The 26,805-nt window shown below is 45.8% G+C and overlaps 1 protein-coding gene across 3 annotated transcripts; it reads right to left on the bottom strand.

Moving 5' to 3' along the window:
• Positions 1 to 1,773: 1,773 nt before the first annotated feature.
• On the bottom strand, positions 1,774 to 23,667 carry LOC139756123 (glutamate [NMDA] receptor subunit 1-like). Of its 3 annotated transcripts, none has more exons than XM_071675219.1 (21): positions 23,532 to 23,667; positions 21,898 to 22,051; positions 19,607 to 19,729; positions 18,995 to 19,123; positions 18,400 to 18,588; positions 17,012 to 17,112; positions 16,670 to 16,843; positions 15,932 to 16,048; positions 14,495 to 14,651; positions 12,008 to 12,112; positions 11,405 to 11,516; positions 10,802 to 10,933; positions 8,846 to 9,003; positions 7,624 to 7,754; positions 7,043 to 7,131; positions 6,074 to 6,222; positions 5,001 to 5,158; positions 4,015 to 4,187; positions 3,097 to 3,395; positions 2,792 to 2,867; positions 1,774 to 2,510 (listed from the first exon to the last, which is right to left on the bottom strand). In XM_071675219.1, exons 1-21 carry the CDS (start codon positions 23,534 to 23,536, stop codon positions 2,143 to 2,145), a joined length of 3,099 nt encoding a protein of 1,032 aa, XP_071531320.1. In that variant the 5' UTR covers positions 23,537 to 23,667; the 3' UTR covers positions 1,774 to 2,142. The 3 variants fall into 3 exon arrangements, with proteins under 3 accessions (XP_071531320.1, XP_071531319.1, XP_071531321.1); XM_071675218.1 differs by having other exon boundaries at positions 2,009 to 2,510; positions 2,792 to 2,903; XM_071675220.1 differs by having other exon boundaries at positions 2,373 to 2,510; positions 2,700 to 2,903.
• Positions 23,668 to 26,805: the final 3,138 nt, after the last annotated feature.

Raw genomic sequence — 26,805 nt, 5'->3', positions numbered from 1 at the left:
CATCCTTAGGGGTTGGTCGATAAAATGGGTACCTGGTTGAGCCTAGAATATATATATATATATATATATATATATATATATATATATATATATATATATATATATATATTTATTTCTATTCGCTGTTTCCCGCGTCAGCGAGGTAGCATTAAGAACAGAGGACTGGGCCTTTGAGGGAATATCCTCACCTGGGCCCCTTCTCTGTTCCTTCTTTTGGAAAAAAAAAAAGGGGAGGATTTCCAGCCACCCGCTCCCTTCCCTTTTAGTCGCCTTCTACGACACGAAGGGAATACGTGGAAAGTATTCTTTCTCCCCTATCCCCAGGGATATATATATATATATATATATATATATATATATATATATATATATATATATATATATATATATATATATTTATATTCATTAAACTTCGTCGATCTGCGTTAGCGAGGTAGTGCAAGGAAACAGACGAAAGAATGGCCCAACCCACCCACATACACATGTATATACATACACGCCCACATACGCACATATACCTATACATTTCAACGTATACATACACAGACATATAAATATATATACACATGTACATATTCATACTTACTGCCCTTATCCATTCTCGTCGCCTCTCCACCACATGAAATGGCACCCTCCTCCCCCCGCACGGGCGTGAGGTAGCGCTAGGAAAAGACAATAAAGGCCACATTCGTTCACACTCAGTCTAGCTGTCTTGTGTAATGCACCGAAACCACAGCTCCCTTTCCACTTCTATGCCTTTTCCTGCGTCAGCGAGGGAGCGTCAGGAAACAGAAGAATGGCCCAAACACGCACATATAAATATATATACACATCGACATATACATACACTCATATACACATATGCACATGTATATATTCATGCCTGCCTTCATCCATTCTCAGCGTCACCCCGCCCCACAGTTAACAGTAATGCTGCCCCATGCTTCAGCGAGGTAGCGCCAGGAAGAGTTCTGTTAAAACAAGAGGAGTGTACAATCAGTACTTCCATGATCCGATCAAGAGGCCTGTACACACTGTACAGCTCGTCAGGTCAGGAGGTTTGTACTCTCAGTACACCCATCGTCAGGTCAGAGGGATTGTACACTCAGTACAGCCCTGGTCAGGTAAAGAGGACTGTACACCTAGTACAGTCCTTGTAAGGTCATGATTGTACATTCATTACACCCCTGGTCAGGTCAGAATAACTGTACAGTCAGTACAGCTTTAGTCAGGTCAGCAGGAGGACTGTACACTCAGTACAATCCTCCAACAGCACTTGTGCAGGTACATATCACTCATGTATTTCACAAATTATTTACTAACAAGAAATTTGACGGCTGTAATGACTTGGACAATGTTCAGCTCCTCGAATGGCTAGACTGGCTTTCTACTTCGATTCAGCTCCTCGCCCACAGTCAGTCCTGGAAGCCGCCCATGGCAGACTCCGACACCAAGTCATTTTTTTTTTTTTTTCCTCAGTGTTTAACACCTATTCTGTGTGGTGGTCCATTACCTGTTGACCTCGGTGGAATTTGTTTTGATTATCGTGTGTAGTGACCGTCGCAGACTCGCCCCTTCAAACCACGTAATTATGAGTATAAGTAATGTCATTTGTGTTCCATAATAATTCGACATATCAATAAATTGTTAATGAATTGTATGTCATGGACGGGAAAATTGCGGTTCACTCCATTGTCACTTAGTGAACAAAATCGCGTTCAACAGAACAAGGAATTTGAACTCATAAGGTTTTAGGTAACGAAAAGACTTAAGTAAATATCAGTTACACAAGTGGATGTTTAATGCACTTAATTATATCACTACTAATGTACTACCAAATTACGATATGATGGACCTGGTAATTACCACTCAGATTTTTATAAATCGTTATTAATATAAAACTTTATTCACTACGCTAATTGGTATATCTTTTTTTTCCATTTGTCAATCACATCAGACAAGTTTTTATCCAGCCTCCGTATTTAAATGTTCTTGATCGACATCGCGTTCGTGGGCTGACGTCAAACTCATAAATTCGAAAACAAGGAATATCTAGTCGATATTCCTTGTTCGAAACCCCCTCAGTACCTGGCGCCAATTCATGAGATCATGGGGAAAAGGTTGTCCTTATCTACATTATAGTTAAGGAAGATCCTTAATCCCAGATTCCTTCACGAAATCAACAAAGCCCTCCATGAGGGAGACAGCGTCGGGGGAACTGTCGGCGCCATCGGTAGCAGCGTCTCTTCTGAGGATCTCCAGGTAGTATTGGAACCACTGCAGAGGCGTGCGGGCCTTCCACTCGTCCGGGATGTTGGGGTTGGTCCTGAGCCTCTCCTCAACGTCCTGCAGAAGAACAGCCTGGTCTTCCGGGAGGCATAGGGTCGGCAGCCGCGTCTTATGGTCCTCCGCACCGACGGAACTCCACCCACTGCACTGCGTCTGCGCACCGGCCGGGCAGTTGTGGTTGCAAGTCTCTCCCGAGGCGCCACAGGTTCCGCCACTCTCACCTGTGAGGAAAGTCGTGTGCTTTATATAAGCCTTTACTCTTATTAACTTCTTATGTTTAACGTGAAGGTTTATTAACTTCTTATGTTTAACGTGAAGGTTTATTAACTTCTTATGTTTAACGTGAAGGGTTAGTCTTGCATGATTATTGTCTTATTGACTTCTTATGTTTAACGTGAAGGTTTATTAACCTCTTATGTTTAACGTGAAGGGTTAGTCTTGCATGATTACTGTCGTGGTAAGGAACTGACGCTCGGACGAAAAAACTCAGTGGGTTGTGTACCTGGAGACCCCACGTCCTCAGTAGGGTAGAACGCGTCGTCTGCGTCTGACGACACTCCATGTGTCGGGGATGTGGTCTGGTAGGGAAGCGGTAATTTTGCTATTATTTCACGCTATGAAATTAGAAACGACAAAGTGAATATCAAGAACAAACATCCCTGTGGTATATTATTGTGCTGACATTTTTTATTACTACGGGCAGGTTGTCTTATTTGTCAGTGCTTTCTTGATGAAATGTCTAAAAGTTTTTACGTCTATAACAAATGTCTTTGAGATAAACAAGATGGCGTCGTAAACATTACTTACCCTGAGGTTCCGCCCAACCTCACCGTCACTGTCTCCTTCCCCATCGCCGCCTCCGCCGCCGTCGTTGTTAGGTCTCTCCTCCTCCTCCTTGCCTCTGGCCCTCTTTCCCCAGCGGTCGTACAGGATCTCGGCCAGGACGAGGAAGGTGCCACTGAGGACGCCACCAGCGATCATGATGAAGATGCCCTCCAGGTTCTTCAGACCCAGCCGCTTGGAGAAGTTCAGATCCTGAGTGTCGTCCCGGCAGTTGGCGTCCTCCTTCCAGATCCACAACTTGTCCAGGTCCTCTATATAGCCTCCTGCACGGATGGAGGGAGTGTTAGCGGTGAGGGAGGGTTTGATAGCCATGGAGGGAGTGATAGTGGTGGGTAAGGACGTGGTAGCAAGGGAGGGAAGGCATGGTGGTGGCCAGGAAGGATGTTATTAGGATGGAGTAGACGAGAGAGCCTGAATCCGTTATTGATACGAGAATGTTCGCGTGGTCATGTCTAGGCTCTGGATACTAAAAGTAGAATTTGTGTTAGGCTTTAACGCTAAATGAACCCCAACACGGGACGTCATGACTAATGAAAGCTGATGCACTTAACGAATCAATTAATTGCTTATGGTGAAACGACGAATGATGGAAAGAGTCAACTTAATCACCACATTCACTAAAAGAGGGAGAAAAAAAGACTCCATCAGCTGATAAGTGTTCTTAGACAACCTACGTGTTGTGAGTGTACTACGTGACACAACGGTAAGAACAGTAATCTATTCAGGGCAAAAAAGAATGTAGTTCTATATTCATTATCTCAGGCCGGGAGTGCGGTGCATCAGATGTTAAATGAAATGTGAATTTCAAGTGAATGTTATTCTTTGCCGTGTTACGCGTCAACACCACCTCAGAATGTCAACACCACAGCTGTCTAGACTCACTCTCGTGCAGGTCGAGGATATCGAGGGTGATCTTGTCGGCCCAGGGCGACCCCTTCTGGAGGCCGATGCCATAGCCAGAGCGACCGAACAAGTCGCCAACCGTCATCAGGTCACAGTCTTGCGCAGCCTCGAACTCCAGCCGGGAGCTCTCCCAGATGAAGGCCTGCAGGGTCCTGTGGAGAGGGTGGGTGGCAGTGTCAGGATCACGTGAGGCGGACGACGCGAGCAGAGAATATAAGAGTAAAAGAAGACACAGGATACAATACAGTCTTAAAAATAAATCCTTTAAAACTAAAGTATTTCTGACGGTTCACATCCTTTTACGAAACATTTTAGGAACCCTATTTGTTCTGAGGATAGATGTAGCAGAATCTGCCAAGAAAAAAGGCAAAAAATAATTCCTTTAAAACTAAAGTATTTCTAACGACCCAGATCCTTTGCGAAACCTTTTAAAAACCCTGTGTGTTATGAGGATAGATGTGGCAGAAGCTCTGTATGGTTGAGAGCTGATCAGTGTGTGCAGAGATGGTTTGGACATATCAAGATGATGAGTGACGAAAGACTGACTTTGAGAGATTCTACGAGTCAGAAGTGGAGGGAGGAAAAGCCCAAAGATGAGTGAAGTAGGCTGTGAAGAATCGGGATCTGAACATTCGGGTGGATCAGGTATGCATGGAATAGATCGAGTTGGATGTGGTATACGGGGGTCGACGTGCCGTCAATGATGCTGGACCAGGGGCATGTAAAGGTTAATCAGACTAGATCCGGTTTACAAGATAATGTTTTGTAAAGTTTCTGAGTCGTGGCTAGTCATGAAATTACATAACTCTTGAGAGTCTAGTACGTCTGGATTTAGAGTGACATTATTTAAGAAAACGACAACAGGGACGTTCATGGAAAATGGGTGTCATGCCAATATCTGTGGCCAACTCGAGGACCTGATTAAGTCACCTCTGGGTGTGTGTGTGTGTGTGTGTGATACTGACCCGTCCCGCACGGCCTGGATGGCCTCGTCCACGGTGTGGTAGTTGTGGGCTTCCATGACCCGGTACATGTTGGCCCACTCGGTCTTGCGGCGGAAGAACATGTCCACCGCCGACCCCCGCACGGTGGCGAAGGTGAAGTTCTCCAGGGGGTTCCTCAGCTGGGGATGGTAAAAGGTCTCTGCTGAAGGTGGAAGAAGTTTAAGCCTGTTATTCCAGGGGGGGGGGGGGAATTCGTGGATGTGGAGATGGATAATTCGGTTGTAGGTGGAAGGAACGGAACCTAGGGAGGGGATGTCTACAGACAGAATGAATTATGTACATGTGTATATATGTATATGTCTGTGTATGTATATGTCTGTGTATGTATATGTATGTATACGTTGAAATGTATAGGTATGTATATGTGCGTGTAAGGGCGTGCATATATATACATATTGGAAAGGATCACAATTTTGCGCGTGATCAAGATATTCCTATGAGACCACGGTGGAAATGAAACAATAAGTTCCCAAGTGCACTTTCGTGTAATAATCACATCATTAAGGGAGACGCAAGAGAGAAATAAGTCAGTTATACATATGTCTGTGTATGTATATGCATGTATATGTCTGTGTATTTATATGTATGTATACGTTGAAATGTATAGGTATGTATATGTGCGTGTAAGGGAGTGCATATATATACATATTGGAAAGGATCACAATTTTGCGCGTGATCAAGATATTCCTATGAGACCACGGTGGAAATGAAACAATAAGTTCCCAAGTGCACTTTCGTGTAATAATCACATCATTAGGGGAGACGCAAGAGAGAAATAAGTCAGTTATACATCGAAGAGACGAAGCTAGGACGCCATTTGGTAAACATGCGATTGTTTACAATCGCATGTCGATATTCATCGTTCAGTCTATATTCATCACTTACTCTCATTCACATTTCGCCTATTTACCTATCGTCAAATTTCTCCAATATCTCTTTGATCAGTCTCAGATAATATCATATCCACCCGCGCCCTTTCTTCCTCCTCTCCTTCACTTCCCCTGTCCTCAGCGCTCTCCCTCCCTGCCACTCACCCTGGCGTCGTTGATGCCGCTGAGAGTCGTGACGGGGCTGTCCAGGACGAGGAAGGCGGCCAGGTTGGCGGTGTAGGAAGCCACCATGATCATGGCGAAGCCGGCCCACACGATGCCCAGTGCCCGCCCGCTCACGCACCGCGGCGTCCCTGGTCGGTCGAGTCAAATGAAAAACTAAAGTAAACAGACGTTATTCATTTGTTTCCTGTCCACTGGGGGAAAAAATGAAATCAGTTAAAAACAAAAGCATTAAACACTGCTGAAAGAGCTACACGAGTGAATATTTATATATAAGTGTACTGTATATATAACTATATATATATATATATATATATATATATATATATATATATATATATATATATATATATATATATATATATATATATATATAAGTGTACTGTAATTCGAATTCAGAATTTTTTTTGTAACAGCGAATTACAGATGGGGGCAATACACAGAATTATCCTTGACTCAACTCTTCTTAATTACAGCTACACGGGTTTTGAAGGATACAGGTAAAATGACAGCCACTCTTAAGACAAGGACCACATCACCAGACAAGCTCAGTGATCCCTCCCAACCTGGGGTGTCAGTTAGTTCGTTCGTATGTGTGTGTGTGTGTGTGTGTTTTAAGTGCTTATGAGTGTCAAATGCTTAGGTGTGTGTGTGTGTTTTAAGTGCTTATGTGTGTTAAATGCTTGTGTGTGTGTGTGTGTGTGTGTGTGTGTGTGTGTGTGTGTTTTAAGTGCTTATGTGTGTCAAATGCTTATGTGTGTGTGTGTGTGTGTGTGTGTGTGTGTGTGTTTTAAGTGCTTATGAGTGTCAAATGCTTATGTGTGTGTGTGTGTGTGTGTGTGTGTGTGTGTGTGTGTGTTTTAAGTGCTTATAAGTGTTAAATGCTTGTGTGTGTGTGTGTGTGTGTGTGTGTGTGTGTGTGTGTGTGTGTGTGTGTGTTCGTGGACTCACCCTCGGCCAGGCCGCTGTTGAGGATGACGGACCACGAGAACCAGAAGGACTCGGACAACACCAGGGAGTCCGCCTCCCCTCCGTCCAGCCTGCCGGGGGGTTGGGGGGGGGGGAAGAAGGATGTACGTTACTACTAGTTGTACCACCTGGTCATGCACGATCACAACACACACACACACACACACACACACACACATACACACATACACACACATACACATACACACACACACACACACACACACACACACACACACACACATACACACACACACACACACACACACACACACACACACACATACACACACACACACACACACACACACACATACACACACACACACACACACACACACACACACACACACACACACATAAGCATTTAACACTCGTATTCGTAGCAGCCGGTCAGATCTCCCTCCTCCTCCTCCTCCTCCTCACTCGTCGTAGCCGGTTCAGATCTCCCTCCTCCTCCTCCTCCTCCTCCTCACTCGTCGTAGCCGGTTCAGATCTCCCTCCTCCTCCTCCTCCTCCTCCTCCTCACTCGTAGTTGTAACCGGCCGGCTGTACGTACGTACTTGTAGACGGGGCTGAAGCGGTCCAGGAGCCAGATGATGACGGCGATGACGTGGACGGTGACCAGGAGGAAGAGCCAGAGCGTCCCGTGGAATGGCTGCAGGATGGACACCAGCGCCGGCGCCACCCTCACCTGCAGGACGGGCGGGAGGTGTGTGTGTGTGTGTCTCTCTCACCTTACGCGAGGTCATGACAGGTTCATATGGGGGGTCATGTATTGGGATGTGAGGTCACACGGGTCAGCTAGGATCATGGTGCAGGTTAGGTTAGGTCACATAGGTTATTTGTTAGTTATGTGAGGTCAAATGGGTCATTTATGGGTTATGTTAGGTCACACGGGTCAGTTGGGATCACGGTTCAAGTCATATGGGTCATGTATTGGGATGTGAGGTCACACGGGTCAGCTAGGATCATGGTTCAGGCCATGTGAGGTTATATGGGGTCACATATTGGTTATGTTAGGTCACACGGGTCAGCTGGGATCACGGTGCAGGTCATGTGAGGTCATATGGGGTCACATATTGGTTAAGTTAGGTCACACGGGTCAGCTGGGATCACGGTACAGGCCATGTGAGGTTATATGGGGGTCACATATTGGTTATGTTAGGTCACACGGGTCAGCTAGGATCATGGTTCAGGCCATGTGAGGTTATATGGGGGTCACATATTGGTTATGTTAGGTCACACGGGTCAGCTGGGATCACGGTGCAGGTCATGTGAGGTTATATGGGGTCACCTATTGGTTATGTAAAGTCACACGGGTCAGCTGGGATCACGGTACAGGCCATGTGAGGTCATATGGGGTCACCTATTGGTTATGTGAGGTCACATAGGTCAGCTAGGGTCGTGGTGCAGGTCATGTGAAGGCTGGTCTGGTCACAATGCTTTGTTGTGAAGACAATGATCTCCGATAAACAAATCATTTATTCAGTTATCAAATTAAATCACATTTAAGTTTACGTTATTGATGTACATATGGTTGTTCACCGAATTACCCTACGGCAAAGAAAACTAGTTAAACCCCTTGACCACGAGGATGGTGCCCCTTGAGCAGGAAGATGGTGCCCCTTGAGCAGGAAGATGGTGCCCCTTGAGTACTACGACACTTGGGTGTGATGACTTGGCCCCAGGACCTGCGCCTGGAAGGGGATCAGGTCACGACCCAGGTCATCACGAGCCAAGCGTCGTCGCATTGACCAACAGAGATGGAGGAGGAACGCTCACCCTCTTGACGAGGATGGTGATGCCGTGGTACTTGAAGGGCTTGGTGAAGTGGAGGGCCTGGGAGCGCTCCGGGCTGATGGTGAGGGGAGCCATGATCATGTCCAAGCCGAGGCTGGCGTTCTGCAGGGCCCCGATCATGCCCGTCCACTCCTTCCTCCCTGGAACGAACCAGAGGTGAGCTGAATTCTTTTCTTCCCTGGAACGAACCAGAAGTGAGCTGGATTCTTTTCTTCCCTGGAACGAACCAGAGGTGAGCTGGATTCTTTTCTTCCCTGGAACGAACCAGAGGTGAGCTGGATTCTTTTCTTCCCTGGAACGAACCAGAAGTGAGCTGGATTCTTTTCTTCCCTGGAACGAACCCAGAGGTGAGCTGGATTCTTTTCTTCCCTGGAACGAACCCAGAGGTGAGCTGGATTCTTTTCTTCCCTGGAACGAACCAGAGGTGAGCTGGATCCTTTTCTTCCCTGGAACGAACCCAGAGGTGAGCTGGATTCTTTTCTTCCCTGGAACGAACCAGAGGTGAGCTGGACTCTTTTCTTCCCTGGAACGAACCAGAGGTGAGCTGGATCCTTTTCTTCCCTGGAACGAACCCAGAGGTGAGCTGGATTCTTTTCTTCCCTGGAACGAACCAGAGGTGAGCTGGATCCTTTTCTTCCCTGGAACGAACCCAGAGGTGAGCTGGATTCTTTTCTTCCCTGGAACGAACCAGAGGTGAGCTGGACTCTTTTCTTCCCTGGAACGAACCAGAGGTGAGCTGGATCCTTTTCTTCCCTGGAACGAACCCAGAGGTGAGCTGGATTCTTTTCTTCCCTGGAACGAACCAGAGGTGAGCTGGATCCTTTTCTTCCCTGGAACGAACCCAGAGGTGAGCTGGATTCTTTTCTTCCCTGGAACGAACCAGAGGTGAGCTGGACTCTTTTCTTCCCTGGAACGAACCAGAGGTGAGCTGGATCCTTTTCTTCCCTGGAACGAACCCAGAGGTGAGCTGGATTCTTTTTTTCCCTGGAACGAACCCAGAGGTGAGCTGGATTCTTTTCTTCCCTGGAACGGTGGAATGGTTAGTTTACTTCGTGCTTGCAGCGATGGAGTGGTTAGTTCGCTCCTTCCCTGGAACGATGGAGTGGTTAGTCTAATGTTTGTCTGGAACGATGGAATGGTTAGACCACTCCAAGTCTGGAATGGTTAGTTCGCTCTTTCCCTGGAACGTTGGAATGGTTAGTCCACTCCTTGTTTGGAACGTTGGAATGGTTAGTCCACTCGTCCCCCTGGAAAGACGTTATGGAGCATCCACACTCCTTCCCTGGAATAGGAGAATGACTCGTCCACTCCTATTGCTTAGAGCGACTGGTCCTACACCCAACCTTATTACTTGGAAAAATGAAGCTAAACTGAGGGATTGGAACATACATGTAATAAGGTGCCGAGAGAACTCCAGCTGTACACCTTAAAAGAGAAAGATATACAGAACTGTAATATAATCTTGGCAAAAAAAAAAAAAGATGAAGAAATGAAGGGTATCAAGCGCAATGGACCGAGTCTAAAAGCGTCTCATTAAGAAAGAACAGAGTGATTACGTCTGCGACTACAACATTGTAACATTCCAAAAAATATATCAGATAAAAATGGAAAGACAGCCCTACAACCTCTATGGAAAGATTACTGAACACTGCACCAAGTGACAGACGAAACGTGAATGGGATCAGTACAGAAGCGTCTGCATATCTCGATGATTGGTTATAAAGTTCCCAGATGGAAATGTACGAGGCAGCAGAGATGAGGAGTTGTATTAGACATGAGGCAGCAGAGATGAGGAGTTGTATTAGACATGAGGCAGCAGAGATGAGGAATTGTATTAGACATGATGGGGGTGTATACAGTGCCGGATAGGCTAGACCTGCCTGTTGGCAAGTGTCTGGTGGTAGGGAGGCAGGTACTCCACTCCGTCACTGGCCTTACCTTCGAGAGTCTCCTCGACCTCGCCGTACTGTCCGTCCGGGGAGAGGTACAGGCTGAAGGTAAAGTTGTTGATGTCGGCCACGGTCAGCAGGAGGTCGATGCAGTAGCCCCAGCAGCAGAACCCCTCGCTCTCTGCCGGAGGCAAGTGCCACACATTAGAGAGAGAGAGAGAGAGACCACAACTGAGAAAGAGATATGTCGCCAGAACCACAATGAAGTCGTCCCACGGTATCTCTCTGGCTAGCAGGTGTTTCACATGGACCTCACTCGCCCCAGTGTGATATCGCTGCTGCTGCTCACATATCTGAGGTGGCGTTTTTCTCCCCCCCCCCCTTCCTCCTCCCTCTCTTTCTTAGATCCAGTTGGCATCAAATGCCTCCCATCTCATCGACTCCATCCCCAGAGTCACCTCTCTTTAACCGGCCTTCCCTGCAGTGTTGCTTCCTTCTCTGTTTTGTTTAATATCATCTCGGTTACTGCTATCATGATGTGTGTGTGTGTGTGTGTGTGTGTGTGTGTGTGTGAGTGTGTGTGTGTGTGTGTGTGTGTGTGTGTGTGTGTGTGTGTGTGTGTGTACTAGATCGGGGCACCATATACACCTACCGCCAGTCGTTGTGCTGATGAGGTAACAGGGCACCTCATCTTCACCCGAGCAGTCTCCCTCCTCCTCCACAGGCTCGGCGTACACGAAGGGCGTCTCCCGGATGGTCACCACCTGCAGGAGGCGTTGCAGCGGTTACTGCGGGAGGGGGAGGGCTGGTGGATCTACTGACTTGTCTACGATAAACGAGCAATAACTTGGTAGGAACCAAAGAGAACAAAATGCTCTACCATAACTTAAAAAACAGTTGACAAAAGAATGTAGATTTCGGGCTTTGAAATTACGAGCTGACCAAGTGCATGGAAATAGCGACCTCTCTCCAAATCCCTACAGCCATCATGATGTGCAAATTTAAATGATTAACATTAACAAATACCAACACAGTGATTCACGCCGCTACGAAAGCTGTCCGCATTCAGCGCTGAAACTACGAGAAGCAATTCCTACAAGAAGAAGGAAGGGGCTGGTCAGCGCTGAAACTACGAGAAGCAATTCCTACAAGAAGGAAGGGGCTGGTCAGCGCTGAAACTACGAGAAGCAATTCCTACAAGAAGGAAGGGGCTGGTCAGGTAGGTAGGTTAGGTTTTTGGTGAGGAGGTACTTACCGCCAGGTGCATGGGTAGGGAGAAGCCTGGTGGGGCGGTGGTGAGGGAGCCGCCCGGCCACACGACGCCCGACTTGTTCACCTCCAGCACCATCCGGTCGCCCGCCTGCAGACGACAGCGCGACCACACCAGAGTTTAGCGCGCGCACACACACACACACACACACACACACACACACACACAGACCTGGCTGTGGGGACCAGACTGTGCTGCACATCTCTGGCTGTGTCTGGGGATGTGTTCCCTTCCTGCTCTTAAAATCTCAACTCAAAGTATTCATCAATTCGAAGTACAACAATATTTGTAAATAAAGATAACTTTTTCAGTGCACTGCTCTGCTTAGAATGGATAAATAGATAGAAATTAGATGTTTCCGTAGAGAACGTTATCTCGGAGAGCAAATATGGGTATGTTTGAAGGAATAGTGGTTCCAACAATGTTAGATGGTTGCGAGGCGTGGGCTATAGATGGGGCTGTGCGGAGGAGGGTGGATGTGCTGGAAATGAGATGTTTGAGGACAATATGTGGTGTGAGGTGGTTTGATCGAGTAAGTAATATATATATATATATAACGTAAGGGTAAGAGAGATGTGTGGAAATAAAAAGAGCGTGGTTGAGAGAGCAGAAGAGGGTGTTTTGAAATGGTTTGGGCACATGGAGAGAATGAGTGAGGAAAGATTGACCAAGAGGATATATGTGTCGGAGGTGGAGGGAACGAGGAGAAGAGGGAGACCAAATTGGAGGTGGAAAGATGGAGTGAAAAAGATTTGTGTGATCGGGGCCTGAACATGCAGGAGGGTGAAAGGAGGGCAAGGAATAGAGTGAATTGGAGCCATGTGGTATACAGGGGTTGACGTGCTGTCAGTGGATTGAATCAAGGCATGTGAAGCGTCTGGGGTAAACCATGGAAAGCTGTGTAGGTATGTATATTTGCGTGTGTGGACGTGTGTATGTACATGTGTATGGGGGGGGGGGGTTGGGCCATTTCTTTCGTCTGTTTCCTTGCGCTACCTCGCAAACGCGGGAGACAGCGACAAAGTATAAAAAAAAAAAAAAAAAAAAAAAAATATATATATATATCCTATCTTTAGCCAAATACCCATTTTATCGACAAACCCCTATGAGTGGATGAACAGCTGGGTTTATTGTGGACCGACTGCCTCAACCATTCGAACCTTATGCGCTCGACTCTGGGCAGCCCCGTGAATGCGCCACGGTCAGCGCTACACCACGGTACACAGTCGGTCGGTACACAGAACAGAACATCACGGGTGTTCGTCAATAACCCACCCATCCCACCTTCAAGATTTCATATTAAGGGAGGAAATCACTATCGTGTGTGGTGTTAAAATATGTCTTATTGCAGATCTGTTGTTCCACGTCTGACGCTTGTTTATCTTCTCTCCGTGTTTACTTCCTAGTTACTTCTACTTTATTTTGATCTATCTCATTCTTCCTTTGTCTCTAGTTCATCTTATTTCTCCCTTTTTCCCTTCCGTACTAATGTCTGACCCACCCATGCCAGCGCCTGACCCTCCCGTGCCAGCGCCTGACCCTCCCCGTGCCAGCGCCTAACCCTCCCGTGCCAGCGCCTGACCCTCCCCGTGCCAGCGCCTCACCCTCCCCGTGCCAGCGACTGTCCCTCCCCATGCCAGCGCCTGACCCTCCCTGTGCCAGCGCCTGACCCTCCCGTGCCAGCGCCTGACCCTCCCCGTGCCAGCGCCTGACCCTCCCCGTGCCAGCGCCTCACCCTCCCCGTGCCAGCGCCTGACCCTCCCCGTGCCAGCGCCTGACCCTCCCCGTGCCAGCGCCTCACCCTCCCCATGCCAGCGCCTGACCCTCCCCGTGCTAGCGCCTCACCCTCCCCGTGCTAGCGCCTGACCTGCTAGCGCCTGACCCTCCCCGTGCCAGCGCCTGACCCTCCCGTGCCAGCGCCTGACCCTCCCCGTGCCAGCGCCTGACCCTCCCCGTGCCAGCGCCTGACCCTCCCCGTGCCAGCGCCTGACCCTCCCCGTGCCAGCGCCTGACCCTCCCCGTGCCAGCGCCTGACCCTCCCGTGCCAGCGCCTGACCCTCCCCGTGCCAGCGCCTGACCCTCCCCGTGCCAGCACCTGACCCACCCGTGCCAGCGCCTGACCCTCCCCGTGCTAGCGCCTGACCCTCCCCGTGCTAGCGCCTGACCCTCCCCGTGCCAGCGCCTGACCCTCCCCGTGCCAGCGCCTGACCCTCCCCGTGCCAGCGCCTGACCCTCCCGTGCCAGCGCCTGACCCTCCTCGTGCTAGCGCCTCACCCTCCCCGTGCCAGCGCCTGACCCTCCCCGTGCCAGCGCCTGACCCTCCCCGTGCCAGCGCCTGACCCTCCCCGTGCTAGCGCCTCACCCTCCCCATGCCAGCGCCTGACCCTCCCCGTGCCAGCGCCTGACCCTCCCCGTGCCAGCGCCTGACCCTCCCCGTGCCAGCGCCTCACCCTCCCCGTGCCAGCGCCTGACCTTGCTGTAGAAGTACTGCCCTACGGGGTGCAGGCTCCTGGCGTCGCCCTCCGTGTGGACGTTGATGACGTAGTACTCGGCGTGCGTCCGGTCCCCGTTGGCGTCGAAGGCCACCTTGCCGGTCCTGCCGTTCGTCAGTACCTCCTCCTGGATCAACCTGCAGGGCACGCGAGGTTAGGGGGTCACACCGGCGAACGAGGAGAGGGGGAGGTTAAGAGGCTGCTGTGTTGGGCGTTAACAGGAGTGTGAGAAGCGTTAGATAGACGCAGACGTCAACAGGGGAGAGAGGTGTTGACGTCCACGCAGACGTAAACGAAAGGAGAGAGCGGTCAGACGCCGTGTGCATGTTATTAGGTAGGTGTAAGGGAGTCCACACTCGCCCTCAGATTACAGCTGGCGGGAGCTGGATCGAGGGAGACCACGCCCAGCAAGAGCTACACAGAGAACTGTGTGACGCCTGGTATGCCAGCGGTTCTTCCACACACACACACACACACACACACACGTAAGGAACTGAGGAAAATGGGTCTACGTACATCCAACAATGCTCGGGCGTTTGTTTTCATGGTAACAACGAAAAACCATCATTAGCTGCTTTGATTCATTCGCATTACTTTTCAGACAGCGAATGCTGTGGATCGTGTTTTATCTTGATTTATATTACCTCTTATCAAATAAAACGATCTAGTCTTGTCTTTACGATTATGTAACAAGTTGATGCTGAAGAGGATAGGTCTAGCGAATTGTATAAGATAAACAATCGTTTGTAACAGGGAGGAATTGTATAAGATAAACAATCGTGTGTAACAGGGAGGAATTGTATTAGATAAACAATCGTGTGTAACAGGGAGGAATTGTATAAGATAAACAATCGTGTGTAACAGGGAGGAATTGTATAAGATAAACAATCGTTTGTAACAGGGAGGAATTGTATAAGATAAACAATTGTGTGTAACAGGGAGGAATTGTATAAGATAAACAATCGTTTGTAACAGGGAGGTATTGTATAAGATAAACAATCGTGTGTAACAGGGAGGAATTGTATTAGATAAACAATCGTGTGTAACAGGGAGGAATTGTATAAGATAAACAATCGTGTGTAACAGGGAGGAATTGTATAAGATAAACAATCGTGTGTAACAGGGAGGAATTGTATAAGATAAACAATCGTTTCTAATAGGGAGTCATTATATCCTTGACTTCGTTAAATCAATGTCAATCATTTGACAACGAACGTCGAAAATGGATAACATTTAACTTCAAACGATGTCATTTTTTTTTTTTTTTTTCTTCAAATCACATCCGTCGGATGTGGTTCAGTTACTGACCCGGCAGACTGAAGGTGTCCTCTGGTATGAGCAAGGAAGGCCTCGGCATCGCTCACCATCGTCCAGGTCCCCTGGCGCTAGGCCACGGGTGAAGACACACTCTACTAACCTGAAGAGCGTCCTGCCGGTAAGGTCCCAGCTGTCCTCGGCGTCGCAGGACACGGGCGGCTCCGTGATCGTCTCGTGCTCCTCGTGCAGTCGACGTAGCGCCAACGCCACCACCTTCCTGACGATACACCGACACGTCATGAAGCATAACACAGAGGCGGCCAGCCCTCTGAACTCTAAAGACTTAACTCAGAACATTTGGTTAAATAGATTAAAAGTATTTAATGCCCTTACAAGCCCTCTGAACTCTAAAAACGAATTAAACTCAGAACATTTGGTTAAATAAATTAAAAGTATTTAATGCCCTTACAAGCCCTCTGAACTCTAAAAACGAATTAAACTCAGAACATTTGGTTAAATAGATTAAAAGTATTTAATGCCCTTAGCGCCCTCTTTATTCTACTGCATTCCCTATTTACCATTTAATCCCAACGAAGTGGGTATGAGTCCGCAAGTTTAGCGCGATCAGAATTATCGTCCATAAACATTTAGTTTAGGCTCGGTTAGGTTAGTTTAATGTAGAACATCCCCATCGCGCTATTTGTTCCCCCTTTTTTTACTGGCTGCTTAATCTGAACCTTGTCCTTCATCTGTCTCATTTTTATTCATTGTTTCCCCATCCTCAGGGCCTACAGGTACCTGCGTGTGTTTGTGTGTATGTGTATGTTGTGTGTGTGTGTGTGTCCGTAAACTCAAATCCTCACCAGTGTCTCGGTCACCCATTGCCCGCCTTACTCACAAGCTGTCGGTGATGTGGTCGTCGTATCGGTCGGCGTACTTCAGCTGGAGGCCCAGGGCGCCTGGGAGGACGTGCTTGGCGTGGAGGGCTTCCTCCGACACCAGCCACACGTAGCCCGTCTCCGTCATGTTCAGGGAGGTGGCGTCCAGGAACAGCGTATCGGCGTCTCTCTCGCTGTCCAGGGGTGGAGAAGACATCAAGGGTGGGTCATATAGCAACACCAGAGGGGAGATATGTAACACGAGCTATGCCACCCTGGGTGACGGGTGAGAAGAAGGGTAAGGAGGGGGATGGATGAATGCAAGATTGGAAAGACCGTTCGTCCGGCCGTGGATTACTGACCTGGCATACAGCAGGATGACCTTCACCAGCCCCTCACGAAGGCTGCCCAGCTCCTCCAGGTAGGACTCCTGCCCAGGGGTAAACTCGATCACAGACACGAGCTGTAAGAGTGAGTAGTCCGCTTTATCGCCGTTTCTTGTGTTAGCGAGGTAACGCCAGGAAACACGGAGAAATGTCACATCCGGTCACATCCATTCTCGAGCTGCCATGTGCAATGCACCGAAACCACAGTCACCCTCTTTCTTATTAGATTCAATTGTAATGCCATCTACTCCCGCTGCCTTGTCGGATTTCATCTTCCGCAAGGCTTTCACCACCTCTTCTCCCTTCACCAAACCACTCTACCCGACGAAACACCCTACATCTGCCACTCTATCATCAAACGCATTCAACAATCCTTCAAAATACTTACTCCATCTCACTCCATCACTACCTGTTATCATTTCCCCTTTTGCCCCCTTCACCAATGTTCCCATTTGTTCTCTTGTCTTTCGCACATTATTTGCCTCCTTTCAAAACATCATTTTATTCTCCCTAAAGTTTAATGATACTATCTCATCTCAACTAAATATTTTCATGTTTTATGATTTCTTAACTTTACGTCATTTTATCACAAAATAATGGTTTTGAACTGTTTGTATGGAACTTCAAATATACTCCAAACTGTTAAATAATTTTAACTTAGCACATGTCTTGTTGTGAGATAGTACATGTCTTGGTGTGAGATACACTTGCACACGAAAATTGTTACCAATATCTTCGATATTTTTGGAACACTTTCATACGCAATCTTTTTTATGGAAAAACAAATGATCTACTCAAGAAATCATAAGTCATTGCCATTATCGATGATTAACAGACCCACAAGGAGACAGCAAACACTAACTTTTTACATAAATAACGAAGGGAGATTTCCTTTATACGAAATATGGAATTTACCGTCAAGCGACACAGTACTTCATAGTCAAGTCACACCCTCATCCTAGTATAACTCGTACAAACAAACAAACGCAGGTTTGTATCGTGTGAATATATAAACAATAATTTATGATTACAATCCTTAAAGTGGCAACTTATTACTTTAATTTCCATCCTTGGAATGGACTTTTAAGCTGTAATCCAATTCCCACGATGAAAAAACTATTATAGCCAGTGTTGTGAATATCATAACAACGCTATCAACAACCCTTCGTTTCGAACTCTCGTAATGTAATGTAAAATACATATGTTTACTGTCATTTCTGTGCGACGGCAGAATGAACTGAAGGTGGTCACGTATTCTCATTAACAAAGGTTAGCTACAATATAATATTACTCATTATCACCGTCATTATTATTTTGATCGCATATGTAATTAATACCAACCCCAACACGCACAAAAACCTAACCTTTATACCCTTGTCGTCGTCCCTGCGGCGGGCTAGGCTATGGAAGCGTCTGTAGAGGGCGCGGCCGTCCGTGTCCGAGGAGTGTATCAAGATGACCTGGTGGTACTGTAGGTGCTTCAGTAGCCTCACCCACACGTCGGCCTGGTGGCTGTAGGGCGGGACAGTCCGCAGAAGCGACACGTGGATGTTCTGGTGGGTGCGGGGGTAGCAGGAAGAACGTATTCAGTGTTACTTCTCAAAGGAGTATTTTTTTTTTTTAAGGGATCGGCTGAGCTTTCGTATCTTAGAATCATGCATAATAAAATACAAAGGGTTGTAATTCAAGTCATGTCTTACTCAAACAGGAATTGTGGACGTGATCTTAATACATTACAACAGTAGGACACACACACAGAATGTGACGCTTGTAACAGGGTGTGACGTCTGTAACAGTTAAGTTAACCCTATGGTGAGTAGGTAGCTTGGTTCATCAAAAAGATGTAAAGGATTGTAATCTAGACATTTATCCGTATACTAATAACTGTAGGTATCATTCGTTATGCCAGCTCTTTAAGATACACACGCACAAGAACACGCCTCAGGCCTGATGGCTCACCTTGTTGGAAAAAGCCGAGTCCCTGGAGTGTGTGCAGATGACGGGGATGTGGTAGAAGCCGCAGGTGTACGACACGGCAGCTGTCGTCATCGACCCACCCGGAGGACTAGCCACCGCCACCGCATACACCTACACATATAATCACACGAAAGTAAATATAACACAGTCACCACCACAGCAAGTAGAAAACTTGCGAACGTATGATAAAGCAGATAAGAGTTTCAAGATGGCGACGTATAGAAAATATACCATGTGAATGTGTATAGTGAAGCAGATAAGAATTTCTGTTTTAAGATGGTGGCTCGTGGAAAGTGTACCCCTTCCAGATTAGGTTACGATTCTCATGTTTTTCGAGGTGGCCTGATGCTAAATAATGTTTGTCCCGATGATGCAAGTACATATTACCTATAGATTCAAAACTCGTTTTACTTAGTGAAACATGATAGTTCAGGACCCATCGAGCTAGCATCTAGCATTGCAAGTGAGAGAGTACACTTAATTGTATGACTTGTGAAGGTCAGACACTTAACGTGAGTGACTAAGGATCACTTTAACAGTCAATAGATAGATTGTAAGTGTCGGGCGCTTGGGTGAGTGGCTGGCGGTACTCACAGCCTGGGTGATGAGCGTTTTGCAGACCTGGCGAGCGGTGGCGATGGGGCTGCCCTGCAGCGTCGTGGTTACCTCGTACAGCGTCGTCTGATCCGCCACCGACTCTCCGTCGAAGTTGATCCTCTGTGGTCAAAGCAGCGACAGTATTCATCATGGCGGCGGCGGTGGTGGTGTTAGTCGCTGTGGCAGCAGTACTATAGCGTTAGTGCTGGCGGTGACAGTAGCAGCACTAGTGCTTGGCTGTAACAGTATTAGCGCCACCGTTAGTGTTGGCAGTAAGAGTAGTACATCAGTGTTAGTGTTGGCAGTAACAGTAGTAGCAAAAGTGTGAGTGTTGGCAGCAACAGTAGTAGCACCATTATTAGTGTTAGCAGCAACAGCAATAGCAACCGTTAATGTTGGCAGTAACAGCAATAGCAACAGTTAATGTTGGCACTAACAGCAGTAGCAACCGTTAGTGTTGGCAGTAACAGTAGTAGCAACAGTGCTAGTGTTGGCAGTAATAGCAGTAGCAACATTGTTAGTGTTAGCAGTAACAGTGGAAATAAACATAAAGGTACTGCTAGGGATACACCATGCAACATCCTGATCGATTTCCTAAAAGGTTGGTTTAATATATTGTTGACTTCATGCCTCAGGAGTCCTTTATTTATCAGGGCTTCGGCAGCGCTCAGGAGGCTGGCCACGTCCGCCGATCGGGACCATAAGCCATATTGCCTCATGACTCATGGTAAATAATACTAATATTTAATAGGACAAAATGCAATAGTAAAATAATACAATGATTGAAGATTACAGTGAACCATTACTACAGTAGTATATGAATATAGTGCTGTGTTATAAACCAGTGGTTTTCAACCCCTGGATCGTGACCTAAAATTGGTCATTAAGCTATTTTGAGTGGGTCGCCAAGGTTATCTAGTGAGTGAATGTCCTGACTTTCATTAATTGTCCAAGAGTGGCAACGTCGAGGAAAAGGACGCAGGCGGCCTCTTTCCAATATTTGAATTAAATATCCAAATATTTTGAATCAGGAATTGGGAATGGGGGAGAAAGAATACTTCCTACGTGTCGTAAAACTCGACCAAAAGGAATGGGAGGGGGGGGGGCTAGAAATCCTCCCCTCCTGTTTTTACTTTTCCAAAGGAAGGAACAGAGAAGGGTCCAAGTGAGGATTTTTCCCCTTTATGGCTATGTCATCTGTCCTTAACGCTACCTTGCAAATGCGGGAAATGTCGAATATGTATATAAGATAAAAATATTTTGAGTCAAGTACTTTGTTTTTGAGTTCGATGCATTTTTAGTCATCGACGTTCAAAATTGTCATGAAACATTAGTCCACAACTAATCATGGCTTTCGATGATCACATCCGCCGGAATGTGATCAATACAACGGGGTGTGGAGCTCATATAATGTTGACACGGAATATCTGCCAGAAATTACCAGCTGCAGGTACGCCCTGTCGAAGTAAACAAGAAATGACACCAAACTCCAATGTCGGAGAGTTAATGGAATAGTTGAGTTCATTTTGGATTAAAGTACAGAAGGAAATGCGGAATATAGGAGATTATCAGTTATTCATATTAGCATCAATATTGAAATAAAGGGATGAGTCGACTAGCCATCCCCGCGACCAGCATTAGCGTTGCTTTCGAAAAATGGATAAGAACCGTTATTATAAAGGTGCACTTACAATTCTATCCTATAAAATCAGGAGCTGCAGTTTCAATCTCATGTCGATTTTTGACATGCGTCAGAGGAAGTGACATTTGTGGTTTTATTTTACTTAAGGAACTTTAAAGTTTCGCATGTTGGAACTATGAAGTTGGAGTTTCACTAACTTTCATGAATTAGCCCACATGAAAACGGTCTAAAGACACTTAACAGTGGAGTAAATCTATAAATGACTGTGCTAGAATAAGAAATCAAATTATGAAGATAAATATGATCCACAGAGACACAACGTGCTATAATTTGAGTATAAATTCAGGTCATTGTAGCAAATAAATTCAAATTATTGTCGTTGCATTATGTTATATAATTACTAAGCACATTTAATGATTTGCTTCCTAATATTTGAAACATTCCGTTCTTATGACGAAAATATTGACGCCCAACTTAAGCAGACTTGTCGGTAAATGTTATTTATCACACATATGAAATACAAACAGGAAACGATTGTTCTCAATAAAAATCGATCATAGAAACTTCTTATAATTCAAAATTTACGCCCAAAATTCTACCCTCTAGCATAGGATCAGCATCAAGTACTGCTTTAAGGATAACTTACCCTGAGTGCCTTGGTGAAATGCTCCTGAGTGCGGTTGTCGGGTAGGACCCCACCGATGTTGAACCGTCGGGAGGGCAGCCTCGCCCCAAGGGCAGCCCCCATCAGGAGCGGCCACACCAGCAAGGCGCCCATCATTCCCGCCGCCAGCGACCAACTGGGCAGGGTGAAGAGGTCAGGTTTTGCACCAAGTCATGGAGATACGTAACGTGATTGACGGAACACAGGGCGATACGTATATAACTACGAGGTGGAAGGGCACATACGTGTGAATTAAGAGACAGGGATACTTCAATAACCATTTGACACAAGAGGTATATATATGTGCATAACCAAGAAAAACTGAGGAATATGTTGTTGAGGATTTCTTCTCCCTATCAGACCTGGTCTTGACGAATCTTCACACACACACACACACACACACACACACACACACACACACACACACACACACACACACACACACACACACACACACACACACACACACAACGAAAACTTATTGACAAGATCCCGTGCTGGCGAATCATAATACACAAACATGCTCACTAGGCAGTTTCTCTCAGTAGTTAATAATATTCCATAGGATTAAGGACAATTTTTCCTAAGCCGTCCTTGATGCTATTCTTAAAGGACGAATGAATCTTGAGAATTACTTAGGCCATCGCAAAATCCGTCACTGCTTGAAAAATGGAACCTCACACTTCAAATGGTCGTGTTCACGAATTTCCTGTCAACTATAAGATGCTAATTTGGCGACCTCAAAATTTTACGCCTGGGGGTTAATACCCTTCACTGCTCCCCTCCCACTACGGCGTAAGCCAGTGAGGGGGTCTGGCTGCCGCTGTGTACATGTTCCCTCCCTCACATGTTTACTTACATATGTCTCCTGCTTTAAGAAGATATATACTGAATCTCTGACTGAAACTAATGCGACGCAGAACAGCACTGGTGTTTCTCAAGTGTATTTATGTCTTATTTTCATGTATGTTTAAATTGTAAGTTAGATAACGGAAGGAAGTAGTAAGCTAACACAGCTGTTTAAAAAGAGGGTTAGCTTAGAATTCTGGAGCCTTCTGTACGTACACAACCGATAGCTTACTATGCCCTTTATATAATTTCATTATTCATGGGCGTGCGTCTTACTTCATCTGAGAAATGGAAAAAGTATACGTGCGTGAAAGTTGGCTTATCTAAAACTTTGACATCGTATCAAGCAGTACAAAAGAATGTGCCATTTTGGTGGCCTGAAAATGTATGAAAAGTTGACAAAAGATTCTTCTTGTCACTTGTCAGTTGTACTTCTTACCTTCATGCAGGGTTAGTGCAGTTGTTTTCCCTGTTTACACATTTAAAAACATAAATTAAGGTTAATCGTAGAGTTTTTTTTTTTACATGAGCGAATCTTTTTTTTTTTTCAGTCTGCACAAACATTACATCTTCGGTTATTGGTCGGCACTCCAGCCAGGCCCGTGCAACAGAACGCAATTATCTCACGACTTCACAACACGGTCCACAAAACACGACACCAAAGCACAACATAAGTGTTGTAGGATCATCACATAAAGGGGTAGGAGAACGGCAAGGTAAGAACAACGATTCACACCACACGTCACAACAACGTCACGTTTCGAAACCTCATATTTCAGGAACACAGCACAGCAGCAGAATGTATTGGCGCAACACCACCTGGCGTCACATCGGGTTAGTCCCAGAGCTTTAACGTTACTCGTGTGCTCGACTACTGGTACAACCTGCCTGGCTCTGGTGCCAAGGGCAGACTGTCACAGCTGGCCAGGGGCACAGTGCCAATGTGTGGGACTGACTGCCTCTGTCTGTCTGTCTCTCTCCACACACACACACACACACACACACACACACATATATATATATATATATATATATATATATATATATATATATATATATATATATATATATATATAAAGGTGTTGCCATAGCCTCCTATCTTAGCTAATGTATGCAAGACAGAGGCTGAAAGAGTATATTTAATGTTGCCTTCCAATGCAACAACACTATCAGTAAGACCTTAATCAAAATTAGGCCCAATTATCAGAAAATTGTGTGTTTACGCTGTCGGATGTAAAGCATGTAAAAAGGTATATGTTGGCCAGTCCGGTAAAACTGTAACTGAGAGATGCTATTGGCACAGTCATTCAGCACGCAGAGGTGACCACAGTAATGCGATCGCTAAACACTGTACCCATTGTACCCATATGATTTTGCTACCCGTAATGTCATTGAACCTGTCTTAATTGCGAATGCTAAGAACTTCAATTTGTCCCTAGGTAACTAAAACACACCCTGTTATCAACCCAATCATTTTGAAAGAATTATCAAGAAACGATAACTTAAGAAAAGTAGTTGAACAGATACCCAGGCCAACCTCCACAGTACACACACCCCCCCCCCCTTTTTTTTTTTTAGCAACCACGCCACTATCCCTCTAACGGTCGGGCCAGTGTGTACTTAGGAATGGCGATGACAAGAGAGAGTGTTGGGATGCAAAAAGCTTTATGAATGTCTGCATCTGATGAGGCGGATTGTTTCCGTAGAACATGTAGTGTAGCATGTACTGAAAAATGTGTTAAATAGAATTATATGAACTACCTAATTGCAATTTCACCTTCGTAACTATCATCACGGACTAGTGTGATCATATAGAATATGTATGAAATATATATATATATATATATATATATATATATATATATATATATATATATATATATATATATATATATATATATATATATATATATATTTCTTTCAAACTATTCGCCATTTCCCGCGTTAGCGAGGTAGCGTTAAGAACAGAGGACTGGGCCTTGGAGGGAATATCCTCACCTGGCCCCCTTCTCTGTTCCTTGCTTTGGAAAATTAAAAAAAAAAAAAACGAGAGGGAAGATTTCCAGCCCCCCGCTCCCTCCCCTTTTAGTCGCCTTCTACGACACGCAGGGAATACGTGGGAAGTATTCTTTCTCCCCTATCCCCAGGGATAATATATATATATATATATATATATATATATATATATATATATATATATATATATATATATATATATATATATAATCCTACGTGATTGCCATTTCCTGGGTTAATGAGGACGCTAAGCGCTAGGAACACGAAGAAACGCTGTGTAATGCACCGGAGCCACGGCTCACTATCTACAACCAGGCTCCAAAGACGTGTCCATGGTTTACTTCGGACTCTTCACATGACCTGGTTCAGTCCAATAACAGCATGTTGACCCCTCAATACAACATTGTTCTAATTCACTCTATTCCATGAACACCTTTCACCCTCTTGCATTTTTAGGCACCGATCGCTCAATCTCTTTTTCACTCCTTCCTTCTATCACCATTTTGGTCTCCCGCTTCTTATTCGCTCCACTTCTGACACATATCCTGGAAGTCAGCCTCTCCTCACTCATTCTTTCCATATGTCCAAACCATTTCAGCACACCCACTTCATACCCCACATACCGCATGCTGGCCCCTCTCTCCAAGACCCTCGCATTTACCACCCTCACCAACCAATCCATAAACAAATTAAACAACCATAGTGACAACAGTGCTGCACAACAACCTTTACTTGAAACCATTTATTCTCCTATTTCCATGCTCGTTCACATGCCTTACACCCTTGATGAAAAATATCCACTGCTTCCGGTAGCTTTCCTACCACTCTGTCTATTTTAAAAACCTTCCACAAAGCGTCTCTATCAACCCTTTCATATGCTTTCTCCAGATCCACAAATGCCACATACAAATCCATCTCTTTCGCTAAGTATTTCCCACTCACATTCTTTACAGCAAACACCTGATCCACACGTCCTCTATCACTTATAAAACCACACTGCTCCTCCCCAATCTGATACTGTGTACCTCTCATTACCTTCTCAATCAATACCCTACCATAGGACTTACCAAGTACACTCAACAAACTTACATCTCTGTGGTTTGAAGACTCTCCTTTATCCCTCTTCCCATTATGCAATGGCACTATACATGCATTCTGCCAATTCTCAGGCACTTCACCATGATCCATACATACTTTGAAAATCCTAACCAACCAATCAACAAGGCAATTGCCCCCTTTCTTTATAAACTCAACTGCAATATTATCTTCCTCAGCTTCCTTGTCACATTTCATCTTATCACCTCTTCTCTTTTCCAGACCACTCTCCATGACTCTCTCACACCCCATACCACTCCGACCCAAACACTCTACATCTGCCACCATATCATCAAACATATTTGATAGGTCTTCAAAACACTCACTCCTTCTCCTCCTCACTTCATCACTACCTGTTACTGTTTCCCCTTCTACCCCCTTCACTGATGTTCCTATTTGTCCTCTTGTTTTTTCACACAATATTCTAAAAATCTTATTTTCTCTAGTCCTATTTTCTCTAAAGTTTACTGATACTCACTCACTCGCAACTCTCATTTGCCCTCTTTTTCAAACCTTGCACCTTCCTCTTGACCTCCTGTCACTTTCTCTTGTACATCTCCTCCCAGTCATTTGCACTCCTTCCCTGTATGCATTGGCCAAATGCCTCTCTTTTCTGTTTCACCAGCAACTTTACTCCATTGAACCACTCACTATCCTTTCTAATCTCCCCACATCCCACCTTTCTCTTGCCACATCCATCTCTTGCATTGCTTCCCAAAATACCTCCCCTTCCTCACCCACTCCCCTTACTCCAATACTCTCATCTTTAGCTGTTTTACACTCCATCTCTCCTGGTACTTCTTCACACAAGTCTTTTCTTGAAGTTCACTTGTTCTCAACACTCTCTGCTTATCGATATTGTTTCTTCTTTTCCAAAATCTCTACAAATCTTCACCATCACCTGCAAAGACAGTGATCAGACATCCCATC

The sequence above is a fragment of the Panulirus ornatus genome, chromosome 20 (assembly GCF_036320965.1).
Source record: "Panulirus ornatus isolate Po-2019 chromosome 20, ASM3632096v1, whole genome shotgun sequence".
Lineage (NCBI taxonomy): Eukaryota > Metazoa > Arthropoda > Malacostraca > Decapoda > Palinuridae > Panulirus > Panulirus ornatus.
The sequence above is the reverse complement of the archived record's forward strand: the minus strand, read 5'-3'. Positions and strand labels throughout refer to the sequence as shown.

Excerpts from the sequence above, each read along its gene's own strand:
- LOC139756123 (XM_071675218.1), bottom strand. Across the intron at positions 19,124-19,606 it reads AAACGCTCATCACCCAGGCT|GTGTATGCGGTGGCGGTGGC; the intron begins GTGAGTACCGCC and ends TTATATGTGTAG. Across the intron at positions 14,652-15,931 it reads ACCGGCAGGACGCTCTTCAG|GTTGATCCAGGAGGAGGTAC; the intron begins GTTAGTAGAGTG and ends CGTGCCCTGCAG.